This window comes from Excalfactoria chinensis, chromosome 4, assembly GCF_039878825.1.
Source record: "Excalfactoria chinensis isolate bCotChi1 chromosome 4, bCotChi1.hap2, whole genome shotgun sequence".
Lineage (NCBI taxonomy): Eukaryota > Metazoa > Chordata > Aves > Galliformes > Phasianidae > Excalfactoria > Excalfactoria chinensis.
The window spans coordinates 74,400,373-74,413,056 of record NC_092828.1 but is presented as its reverse complement, the minus strand read 5'-3'; the positions used below and the strand labels follow the sequence as shown (position 1 = coordinate 74,413,056).

The 12,684-nt window shown below is 44.5% G+C and overlaps 1 protein-coding gene across 16 annotated transcripts in view; it reads left to right on the top strand.

The window, feature by feature from the left end:
* ARHGEF9 (Cdc42 guanine nucleotide exchange factor 9) overlaps positions 1-11,523 on the top strand; it is a 153,442-nt gene extending 141,919 nt beyond the window's left edge. For 8 of the 16 annotated variants that reach the window (XM_072334159.1, XM_072334157.1, XM_072334146.1 and 5 more), the window contains 2 exons: positions 7,541-7,700; positions 10,108-11,523. In XM_072334159.1, the coding sequence (XP_072190260.1) occupies positions 7,541-7,700; positions 10,108-10,114 (167 nt within the window). In that variant the 3' untranslated portion in view covers positions 10,115-11,523. Of the gene's footprint in view, positions 1-7,540; positions 7,738-10,107 lie in introns of those variants that run through there. The other 8 variants (XM_072334154.1, XM_072334144.1, XM_072334152.1 and 5 more) reach the window with 1 other exon arrangement.
* Positions 11,524-12,684: the final 1,161 nt, after the last annotated feature.

Genomic DNA, 12,684 nt, shown 5'->3' with positions numbered 1-12,684 from the left:
CAATTTTCAACCTTCTTTAAGTCCATTAGACATAAAGTAAATGGGTAGTGTTGGTTGTGCAGCTTATCAACTGATAGGGAAAGGGGCTGTTTGCTGCTTTGTTTTTCTGCATTGATCATTCGAGGTTTTGCCTCTTGGTTACAGCCCTTTAGCCTCTCTCAGTGTCAGCCTTATAAGTGGAAACAGAATTCAGTGCAGCGTTTCCTAGAAATAGTAAAATAATAGAGAAATTTATTTGGCTTGACTTACAAAAACAACATTTTTTATGCTACAGTCGAGCAAGTGTGCAGTTTCTCTGCAGATCAGTGCAGGTGCCACTGAAGACCTTTGCTGCCTGCACTGGCAAGCATGACATTAAGATAACATCGAGCTACACTTCCAGAATTGCGTTTGCGATTGACGACAGCCGTGGAAACAAGGCTGAAGCTCCAATGAAAATGGATCCCTTGTGGATCTCCAGTCCATTCTTAATACAGACACAGGATTATCCAGCTTACTTTTTTGATTTCTGAGTGTCTGAAAACAGAAGGCTCCTTACTGCCTCCATCCATCATGGGCTTTGTTCTGGTGGACACTTTTAATCTCCTCTCCCAACATTAGTGTTTGCAGCATTCAGAAACATTCCATTACTTATTGGATCCTCAGCTCTACCCACATCTGTTCCCATGCACATGGGCAGTCTCCTTTCCTCAGGCACATTAGGGATTTTGCCTGTGTTCCTAGAAGCTGTCAGCCAGGGTTTTCAGGGTGATTAGAGGCTGCACTGCCCAGTAAAAAGATTCCATTCTCAAAGCTCTGCTTCCCAATAATATTTCCATTTTGGAAAATGAAATTTCTGTACAAATGTAAAGAAGTGACCTTGGAACTGGGTGAGAGGGTTTCCCAGTGCCAGGAGCTCTGCAGGGCCGTGTTGTGGGCCAGCTCTTTTTTGTCATTCTCTCTGTCTTGTGCATTCTCCTCTGCACTATGCAACAGCTTCACCAAAGACAAGTCTTTGGGCTGGTGGTCTGGGACATGTGGAAGGAGGAGAACATATATTCAATCACCATCATCCCTAGCCTTGCGTATAGAAGGATGCTGTCATTAAATCTGCCCATAAAAGCCCAGCTATGCAAACCCCAGCAGGGGTTAAATCGTCAGCCAGCATGAACTGCTTTGGCCTGCAGTAAAACTCCCTCTGAGCCACTGAATTCTGCTAACTTCTCTTCTGATTACTTGAGCTCACAGCTAACTATCTCATAAAACCCTGACCCAAACTCTCATCAGCTTTTCTTCGACATCTCAAGCTTCTGCACTTTAAACTCTCCCCCAGCAAATGTGCATAGCAAAACAAGATGACTGCACATAAGCATACTTATGCTGGCTTCATCTTGCCAGTACGGACAGGTCTTACCAGGTAAGCGAGTCTAGGAACCTCATATAGTTTTCCTGAGTGTCTGAACCTAGTTTATTGCATCTTCATTGCTAACTAGATTGAGCCTAGTATTTTTCCCCATCCTATTCATGCCTGGGGAGACACAGCCTTAGGAGGAATGAAAAACACTGAGCAACACAGACTAAGCTTAGAAACAGAAGGGCATTGTAGATAATCAGGGTCATTTCCCTTTTTCAAAGAGCTTCCCACTTCACAGGAGAAATAATGGAGTTAATTATGTTCTTGGTGGCATTTGCCCACAGATTCAGACAAATCACCGAGCTTATCCCATTGCCTCAAATATAGAGACTCCACCCAAACCTCTGCAGTTTGCCCCAGCACTTCAGAGTTCTTTGGTCCACATACAGTAGTGTCTGTGATGATTACTGGGACAGGTGCCTTCTCACTCAGTGTATTATGAAGCCAGCTGGAGCAAGGAGTTTCATCTGAGAACTGCTCTGATACCTAACAAAACCATCCATGTTTTGGCTAGGAGACCTCTGATGATGTTTTTGGTGACTCAGCAGTGGGCACATGCTTCTGAGCAGATTCCCCAGGGACAGTTTTGGTGAGCTGTAAAACAGACCTCTTGGGTTTTCCAGCAATACCAAGCCCTCATTTGAAGAGCCAACACGGGGCCATTAATGTTGTGTTGAGATTCCAACTGCAGTAAGGTTGTCAACCGAGACACTGCTGTACTTCCAGTTCAGTGAGACATTTGGGGTGAGAGGTAGTGTTGCTGGGTGCATTTCTTCAACCCAGAAGAGGCTACATTGCAGGGCAGTGATGGATGAAGAGCTCTCTTCCTATCAATGAAACAGACAGTATTGTTTGCTATCACCGCAGAGAATGCTGGAGGAGAGGGAGGCTATATACATACAAGACAGGATAAATTAGTTTTCAGCTGGCTTTGATGGATAAAACCCTAGTATCATTTATTCCATCTTGCCTCACTTAGCTTTTGCTTATCACACGAGGAATCATTATCTTAACGTCTAGCCTAATGACATCAGGTAGCAGTAACAGGCTTGATAGATTCAGGGAGGCAAAGTTACCTCCATAGTTGCAGTTATTGTGGCTGACCGTGGAACAGCCCAGGCAGACATTTCCTGCTCATAGCCCCCATCCTCACCTCTGACTGTAACAACAGAGCTTGTAACCAGCAGAACTGCTATCAGATACAGAACAGTTTACTAACTCTAAATACAGCAGCAACTGAATGCACAGCGTTGAGGTGCTTTGAGATCCTCTGTTGAAACGTGCTGAAGAAGGGCAAAGGGCTGTACCCACTGAGCCATGGCTTCTTCTTGTTTCTTTGAACTAAACTAGTCACTATTGCAGGAATAATTAACCATAAAGCAATTAGTGTTCTTGAGGTATGTTCCCTGCTACCCATGTTGTGTATGGGTTACAATATTCACGAGGGAACTGAAATTCTGAGATGCAGGAGCTGCTGTTGAGATCACTGGGAATGAAGGCTGAGCAACACAGCACCGCTTCCCTCCCAGCCAGCAGCCATCCCTCGGCCAGCAAGGAAATGAGGTGGTGACATTTCATTGTCTCCCACACAGCTCTGGCTAACGAGCAGCACAAAATCTAGATGGATAGATAGAAGAAAAGCCTACAAAATAGCTCCTGATTAAAGTCTAAGATAAAAACTTAAAGGGTGAGAGTGGAATAACCATCTCGTAAGGCAAGTTCCATGGTTACTATATAGGCAAATCTGAGTGTATTCTGTGTATGTTTTGTATTTAGACTGGCAAGGCACAGTGCTAACAGAGCCATCCCACTAAGTTATAACTGGATCTCTCTGCACGTGTCTGTGTGGACTCCCTGTCAGTTAACAGCATGCTCCTAAATCTTCAAGTGCTAGTCAAGTCCTGTTGTAACCTTGGGTAGAGGGAAGAAGATGAATTAGAAGGAAAAAACAGAGACCATGATAAATCTTTTTGTTTTCTTCTGAGTGGAGATATTCAAAAGATTCCAAGTGACGTATCCCAGCACTAAAAAAAGACATGACTTCAACTGACAGTGCAGCATCTCTCTTTATCCAGTTATGTCTAGCCAAAGCATAAACCCTGGAGTTTTCTTTGTGCTCGTTCCGAACAGATTTCCATACCCCCACCCTGCTGGACAATCTTGCCATGCAGCTGCAGCCTTTCTATTCTGCTACAGTGTAGAATTATGCATGAACCAGCAGAAGGAGCTCCAAGTCTGGTCATTGGTGTATAGCAGCTTTCTTAACCCTCCGAAAGGCAGTGCAGCAGCTGTGTGCAGAAATCATTACTTATCTATCGATTCTTTCCCTTTGTGCTTTGAATTCTGTTCGCCAAGCAGCCCAGAATTGCATTGGAAAAGAGCTGTGCTCGTTTCTTTCTGTTGAATTGCAGTGAAGTGATGGCTTTGCATATATAAAATCCCTCAAGAGACAATTTTGCACAACAGCCCCGAGTTCTGATGAGAGAACAAACCACTTCAGAGTGGAACAGAAAAACAGCAACCTGTCATACTTTTTCCCAGAATTGCTCTTTTTTGGCTTTTGAAGATGTTCAGATTAGGTGAATTTCACTGCCTCCCCCGCACATAATTCCTGTGTTCCACGTTGTCAAGAACACGGGTATGTCAAAAAACAAAGCCATTCTTGGGGCACCTCTAGCTTTTGCAGAGTGCTATATCACTGCTTCACAAGAAAATGTATTCTCAGGGAATTATCAGCCTGACTTGCCAGAGCACAATTGTTTTTATTTGCATGCCCACAAACACACAGTGATTATGCATGCCATTGAGATGCACAGTTTTGATCATGTACGCCATGGACGTCATTTGATAAATATGATAAATATTCAAACCTTTGGCTGCTTATTCAAATAGAACCAACCAGCTTTTGAAGCTCATCCAACTTAAATGCTAATGATACCAACCCCTACATCCTTGAGAAGGGACAGGACAAAAAAACCTTGAAGAATATTGGTCTGAGCTTCCGTACCGAGGGATGTGGCAGTGTGTGTTTGCTTGGGTATGTTCCAGATGGAGATAGAGGTTTTCCAGGAGTTTGGACCAAAGGGGTTCTCTTGGGGAAGAACCAAAGGGGTTTGCTAGTGATCTGGCCAGGGGAGTCTGCCTTTTTCTCTCTTGGAGAAGACAGATTATGGATTGCATTCTTTGCAGTGTAATTCCATCAGTGTCAGTGGACTTCAGCCAGACTGCCTTTTCTCTACTTCTCCAGCCTTCCAAGTTTGTAACGCTGTGCTGATCCAGGAGATTTCTTAGCATTTCTGTGTTGTGATTAAAGAATAGCAGTTTACCCTCTACAAGTTGGGGGAAAAAAAAAGAGCTCAGCCTGGCTCAGCATGGCAGACCAGATGCACCACGAGGCTAGCTGCAGTTCTGCAGCCACGGGGTGCAAAAGGCTTGGGGCTGTGTCACTGAAACACTGTGGTGTTGAGGTCTCCCAAAGTTAGAAACAACTGCTGAGTGTCCTTTGATAGCAGCTTTAGATTCACAGCTCTTTTGTGTTGTGAAGCATTATTTAATTATCCTGGTGGCAGAAGGTCTAATTCCCTTCAAAACAGTCCTCTGGGTCAAAGATCCAGACCATGTACCAATACAAAAAGATTTATTTCCCAACACGAGCCATGTAAAGGACAACCACATCCTTATCTTGCCACAGATCCTAAAAGTCCTTACCAGCCTCTCTTCACTTGGGTGAAGTGGTCAAGTACCAATGGCTGGGGGTCTCCATGGGAATGTCTTCACATGTGTGTGGCTTCAGAATTTTACTCTCCAGGCTTTGTTCAGATGTTGAATTGCCTTCCAGCAAGGGAACTTGGAGCAGGGCAGTGGTAGAAGGGAAGGGAGAGGCAGGGTAGATATGAGCTCAAGTCCGTGCTTTGCTCTTGTGCGACATCACTGGCTTAAGTCACTGTGCTGCAAGGGCAAACTGAGCGTTGGGTCCCACCGAGAAGGATGGTACAGAAATTGACTCAGGTATCCCAGCACTGACCCCACTCTGCTCTGCAGATGCACTAGAGAGGTGCTTGGGAAAGACAGAGCAGGAAACTCATTGATGAGAGTAACAGATACAGCTGCTGAACAATTCCAGACTGCTCTTTTAAACTGAGTTTGAAATATTAGCTGTGTTGAATTTGTTAAAGGTTAACGAGTAATGAACCATAGAGCAGTTTTTATCTACCATGAGGAAAGGCCTTGGTTACTCCCTATAGGGAACAGAGAGAGGCATAGTTTGATGGTATTTGCTGCAAAGGAGGATAAATCAGTTAGATATAGTCAAGATGGTATCTCTGTCTGGTCCGAGCCTTTTTAAAGTTTTTAACAATTTAGGATTGGTAAAATCTATAGCAAGGGGAAGCAGATTTAATTCTCTCTCCTAAATCCATCCTAAAGCTGTAGCTTCATATCTAAAAAAAAGCCCTGGATTATAAAATGGCAACATACAGAAACTGTCAGGTGAGCTCCATGAGTGCACTTTGTGAGGCTTTTTCCTTTGTCTGTAAGTACCCAACTGTGTGCAGCCCTCCTGTTCCCGGGCCGGCCGGTGCTGGTCCCACAAAGCATGTGTTTGTATGTGGGTAGGAACTGCTAACTGAATGCAGTCTCATTTCTTTGACACACGCTGCTGTGGTACCTGGGTGCTAATCACCGTATTTTGCCTTCTCTAGCACCTTCCCAGCCGAGGATCTCAAAGTGTTTTACAAACATTAATTAATTTAGCTTCACAACCCTCGTGTGAGGTAGGTGGGTCATGCCATCCTGCTTTCCAGATGAGGACACTGATCTACTTGGTAGAGTCACCTCGCTCCTGCGGTTAAAACCAGGGAGGCAATGGCCTCGAGATGGCCCTTGCGAAGCTTATCACCTGTCACGTGGCCGGGGCTGCCCTCCCCACAGAAGGAAGAGCAGTTCTGCATGCAGCAGAGGGGATCCAGAGGTGGCCAGAGCTTACAGCAACCTGCTTCAGAGCCCCGGTCCTCCCTGCTCCTGTCCTTTTCTGGAGTTGTGTTTTCCAGCTGAGCACAGCACCCTGAGGCTGAAGGAGGGATTATCCCTCGTCAATGGCATTGCGGAGAGGAAATGCAGAAGTAGCTCTGTGACTTTTCCCTGTAGTCTGTGCTTCAGGGGCTAGTGCCTCCTTCCTGTTACAGTTCCATTCACCCAGAACTGCAGTTTGTGCGTCATCCTTTACGACGGGCTGTGTAGGTCCCAGCTTGCTGAAGCTCACCTTTCTAGTGGGAAAGTTGTCAGAGCAGTGTCCCCTTACCCCTTTCCTGCACACAACTTGTGACTCACCTACATGGGAATTGTTCCTCAAGCCACGGACAGACTCTGGCAATGTAGGCTTGCCAGTCTTTCCATTGCTACCCATTTGGATTGAGCAGAAGCAGCCTATTCTGCATTGCCTATAGCCATTTTTGGCTGAAACAAGACCAGTAAATTAAAAACAAAACAAGGCAAAACAAAACAAAACAAAAAGCACCCTATGGAAAAGTCCTACAAACCTTATGACATAATGAGCTGCCCTCTGTATCGGCTGAATAGCACTGAAACAACACAGGTCCCTGCAGGAGATTCCTCCTAAGCTGCCATGCTCTGTCCCCTTGTGGCCCAGGACGGGTGCCGAGTGGTCCCCAGAGTCGCGCTGCTCAGGGCCGGTCACAGGGATGCATTGGGGCACAGCTGCCTGCTGAGTGTAGCTGGGAGGGAGGGCAAAAACCAGCTTGGAAACTGCAGGTGCAAGATTTGAGAGCGGGATCAACTGTTGCGGTTCTGCCTTTGTCTGAGTGACTGAGTGTGTATGGCTTGGCCACGTGTTTGTGTCTCGCTAGGTCACGCAGGACTTTTCCATGAGGGCAGGCGAAACTCTGCCAATACAAAAAAGTAATGGATCTTTTCCAAATCTTCAGCTTGTGGTCTAGCGTTGTAGCCTCTGAGCTGGGAGTTCAGGCAGTTGCTGCATTTCTCCATAGATTTGCTGTCTCTAGCATGTCTCCCTGTTGCTTGGGACCCTGGTTATAAAGTGATAAGAAACGATAGCATGACGGAGAAAGACTATTGACCCAATTGCACTTTGACTGATCTGTTTCTTTTTCCCCCCAATCATCGATGCAGGTGTGAGCTACTCCAAGTCGGTTCCTCCAGCCTACCCACCACCCCAGGATCCATTAAATCAGGGACAATACATGGTGACAGATGGCATATCCCAGTCCCAGGTCTTCGAGTTCACCGAACCCAGACGCAGCCAGGCACCATTCTGGCAAAACTTCAGCAGGTTAACACCATTCAAAAAATAATACTTAGAGAGATGGAGAATTTTAACTTAAAAGAACTTAAATTTAAAAAATAAAAATAAATAAAATTATATTTATAGATGGACCTTTTTTCGGAGAAGCACTGTTGCAACTAAATATATATATACATATATATATATACGCATTTAAAAAATAATATATATATATATATATACATATATGTATATATATAGAAGGACCAAAAACTTTTTTGTTGTTGTTTTTGGGAAGCAGTCTGCTACTAGATACTAGGAAGCACCAATGATTTCTAACCATGTGACCTATTTTATTTTATTCCATCGATTGGATGTTGTTTTTTTTTTTCTTTTTTTTCTTTTTGTCTTCATTTTCACTGAAGTTGTCATTGACATCCCAGAATGCTTTCTTGCTTGTGTGAATTCTTCATCGAAGTTCCTCATGGACTGTGTTGGTGTATATTTTATTTTATTTTAATTTTATTTATGGGTTGGGGGGGAGGGGGTTGTTTGCTTTTTGGGGTGCTGGGAGATCTCTGCTCCCTCTCCCTCCCTCTCCATCCCTTCCTTGGCTGTCCCAGAGTTATCATTTCAATGAAGAGCATCGGTCCCTTCCCGTCCCTGTCCTGCATTCTCTGGTCTGAGTCGTGCCTGTCTGGATGTGCTCCCTTGTGCACCATGCTCTGCTGCGCAGTATTTCTCTGGCTTTAACTGTTTTGTTGCGGGCAGGTGAAAATGAGCAGAAGGGGTAGCAGCTATTTAGGAAGTGAGAGATGGGTTTTCCTCAGTTAACTTATTGCGTTTTTTTTAAGCACTGTCTTTTTCTCAATTCAGTGTGATGTGATCACGCTCGGAGTAAGACTGAGGAAAGAATATCGGGGGCTTTTATTTCTTTTGCATTTAATTTTGTTTCTGTGGGGTTATCTTTGGTTTGGATTCATTCTCTTTTTAAGCTGACTCAACTCTCTGAAAAGCCCACTCCTATCTTTGTTTTCCATGCAAAGATAAAAGCTTAAAAACTGATGGCTTCACGCCCTTCATTCCAGCTAGAGAAAATTGGCTATTAGGCTCCAACAAATGGCCACTTTTCTTTCTTCAGGAACTAAGGTCCCATCCCGTTGGCCACACTCAGGCCCGCACAGTTCTGCATTAATGAGCCTCTGATTGCTGTGTGCAGGAGCAGTGATCCCAGAAGAGAGGGCCATGCCCACGCTCATTGCCTGCCCAACTTTATAGCACTTCAGATGGCCGGCTTCACGTCGGCACTGACCTCTCAGGCAAAGCGTGGCAGGCACCCATTAGCAGTAGGATAACTGGGAGCATTTACCCCGTATTTAATGCACCCAAGCTGCAGAAGAGTTCAGGACTGACTTTCAGGAAAGGTACGGATGTGACCTGAGCAGTTCAGCCTTATGCCCGTGACCTAATCCAAATCACCAACCAGTTAAATCTGAACTGCAGCAATGGCCTCAGTGTCAGCGGGCTCTGGAACGATTAGCTGAATTCTCCAGATCTCTTTCTCTCTCTTTTTCTCCCTCTGGAGATCCATAGCTATATTTTCAAAGACACCTCCTACAATTTTAGCCTTAAGTACATTCGTTTGCAAGCACAAAAGCTTACATTTAAGCTCATAAAACAAACCATTGTGCGCTAGGACAATTGGGATTGTTTAACCAGGTTTAGAAGATGAATTTAAACTTTGCAGAGCTATTCTGCAACCTCCTTTAAAAATGCAAGTCGAAGTAATAACTATGATATTTATATTTTTCTTTCAAATTTGATACCCCACATAAGCACCTCAGGCCAGCAGCACGGATAAATGTTTTTTTTTAATCACTTCAGAAAATGGCAAAAGCAGAGAGTGCAATTTTAGTCTTTCCATGGAGCTTGGGATATTCCAGGGCATGTTGGGTATTTTTTTATTTAAGTACAAAAATAATCTCAGCACCTTCTAGTCACCTGTAAACCTATCAGTGCAGCAATGCCAGGTTGGCATTTAGGAGAGGAAGAGTGGCCCCTCTGAGACAGGCAGCAGCAAAACACTGGGAATCCCACATAGGAGGCAACAAAATTTTATATCACAGCTGATTTCTACGCTCTTTTCTATCTTTGCATTTTTACGCTCGGATTTTCATACTTGAAAGTGTAGCTGTTATTATGTTTGCTTAACAGAATGGGTTATTTAGAGAAGTGAATGGAATTGGTTTGCAGGAGTTAACTGAAATGTTTCACTGTTTCTGAATGGCTGAAGAGAGATGCAGAGAGAGAGAGAAAGAGAGAGAGATTACAATCTGTTGTCAGCGTGATAGAAATTTCACTTATTCCTTTTCCTTTTTAATTGCTTAGGGGGGAAAAAAAACAACAGTAACAAGCACATTAGTTAAGCCTATTCATTTACTGTTTTGTGCCTCAGAGAGTGAGAATGAGACATCCATAATTTTTATGAGAAGATGCTTCCTAAATATTCAGCGCTAGGAAAAAAGAAACTCCACCGCCACACCATTATTTGCATCATAAATCAAGACTCGCTCGATCTGACAAGGCCACTTGTTGGACTCGCAGCTTCCTTCTTAAGTGGAAAGCCAAAACAAACGAGCGCCGCTAGCGCTTGCCGAAGCTGGGCGGCAGGCAGAGCAGCCGCAGCCGCTTGTTCCAGAGGGAAGAGGGGCTTGGTTCTCAGGCATGGCGCTCAAGAAGGCCCTTCCCTTCCCTTCCACAAATTGCCAAGGTGCTGCAAGAGATGGAGCGTTATCGCAAAGAAGAACCAGCACTGGGTCCCACTTTTACTACCTACAGTGGCTTTCCCAATAGGGAGCAGGGTTGGGCTGCCTCGTGTGTCTGAAAGTGCTGGAAGCAGCACAGATGCTGTCAGATCGGGGTGATTTTGACTGAGCATCTGATACAGACTTTCATTTCAATGCCAGACAGGAGGAACCCACTTACCATTCCATATGCAGAAACGAGAGAGCTGTAACAAACTCACACGTTTACGGTATTTCTCTGGCTGAAAGTATATATATATAGAGAAAAAAAGAACAACAAAAATACCCTCTTCCCTAGGTAAATGACATGCATTACCCCTTGACCTAGACACTAGAACAGAGGATCTAAATTCAAGACTTTCGCCTCCCCACCCTCTCCAAAACAATCAAACAAGGATCAACCTAGGTGCATCTCACAGTTGTAAATAGAAAATAATACATAGAGAAATATATTTGAAATTTGTTTCAGTTTCTGGATGGTCGCCGGCCATCCATTGCAATGTTATTGATAGTACACTGTGGTGCTTTGGGTTTCTGGTTTTGTTCTCTTTATGCTCTGTCATCTTTTCATCGCAGCTACATTTCAGGGAACATGTATATTTAGTAGCTATTGTAAGTTCTGCATGGCATCACCGAGCTTATTTTTTCCTTGAGAAGAAAAGAAGAGTCTGTATGTAGGAGTCTAAAGGCACTATGATGACAGGGACTTGTAGCAGAGAATTTAAAAAAAAAAAAAAAAAAAAAAAAAAAAAGGTTTTTAAAAATAATAGTTTGAAGCCAAATACTGATATTTTAGTGCTTTTGGGGTTTTAACAGTAAGAGAAAAAAAAAAGAAAAAAAAAAGAAAAAAAAAAAAAAAAGGATTTTGGTAACCCGGCTGATCCGCACTTGCCAGTTTTATTATTTTGTTTATATTGGACTGTTTGACCCTGTCAAACAAGTGTCAAAGTTGTGTGTATAAAACAAAAAAAAACAAACAAAGTGTTTAAAAAAAAAAAAAAGTGTTGTAAAGACACTGAGCCTTATGAAAATATTTATGGAATTAAATAAAAAGAAGTGAAAAGGCATCTGAAGGCATTTTAAATCATTTTCCTCAGAGCGGTCTCACTCTTCTCCCAAAGGCTGAGCGTGAATCGCTGGGGTGGGGCTCCAGCTTGTCAGCAGAACACCACCACGTTGGTGTGCAACCAAATAGAGGCATGTTTGGGAAATATCCCACCTCCCCCTTGCTCTGAGTCCTCCTTCTGAGCTGAGTGAAACGATCACTGAGCAGCTGGAGGTTCGATGCTGACAAAATGCTGCCTTGCAAGTGCTGCAAATGGAGCTCGGATCAAGTCTTCTGTGAAACATGGTTTTAAAATGCTTTCTGTTGGTGAGCTTTGCTCAGCTCCAAGCCCAACTTAAAGACAGCCTGACTGTACCAGCAGCCCTCACAAACACGCTGTCAGCGCCGTAAGAAGCGTTTCAGAACACGTGGAGGTAGCACAGAGGGTGGGTTCCAAGGGGAGGGAGCCCCAACCACGTGCTGCCCACTGCAGAAGGCAGAGCCGAGGAGGTGAGCAGGTTCCTGCCCTGGCTTTCACTTTGGCATGGAGGGAGAAAGCACGCCCAGGGAGAAGGAGCGCAGTGCTTTCCCCCTGCAAAGCACTTTCTCCAGCAGCCCACTGGCTTTTCACAGGTAAGGCAGCTGAGCGATGTATTTCTAGGTAGCACACAAGTGTGGTTATAACCAAGAGAATGGGTTCTCGTACGGTGGCATCCAGACCTGGTAGTGGCTGGGAGTGATGCCTTCGGTCATATGCAGAAACACGCCAGCACACGCAGCAAGTTACTGTGTGTAACTGCAGCCCAAGAGCTACATTTCCAGGAACAACACTGCCTTCCTGCTCTTTCCTATCTGTCCTGTGGGCGTCTGTATGGGTGAGTTTGCAGGCACACAGCGTGACCAAGTCTTCAGCCCACACATACGAGGAAAAACAGGCAGACAAGGGAATAAAAAACCACAAAAGCCACTCAACATTGCTCTGGGGGAGAGGGAGAGAGAGAGAGAGAGAGAGAGAGAGAGAGAATATATGAGGCAAAGCTGCAAGCACAAAGGTTTCTGCCAGTCCAGACCGTGAGCGGGTTCAGGAGCAGGGGCACCCTGATCTCAACATCACAGCTGCATATTTGCCTACTGCTTCAGCAAACCCCAAACCAAGCTTTTTGCTTTTGCTTACATTTCTGCT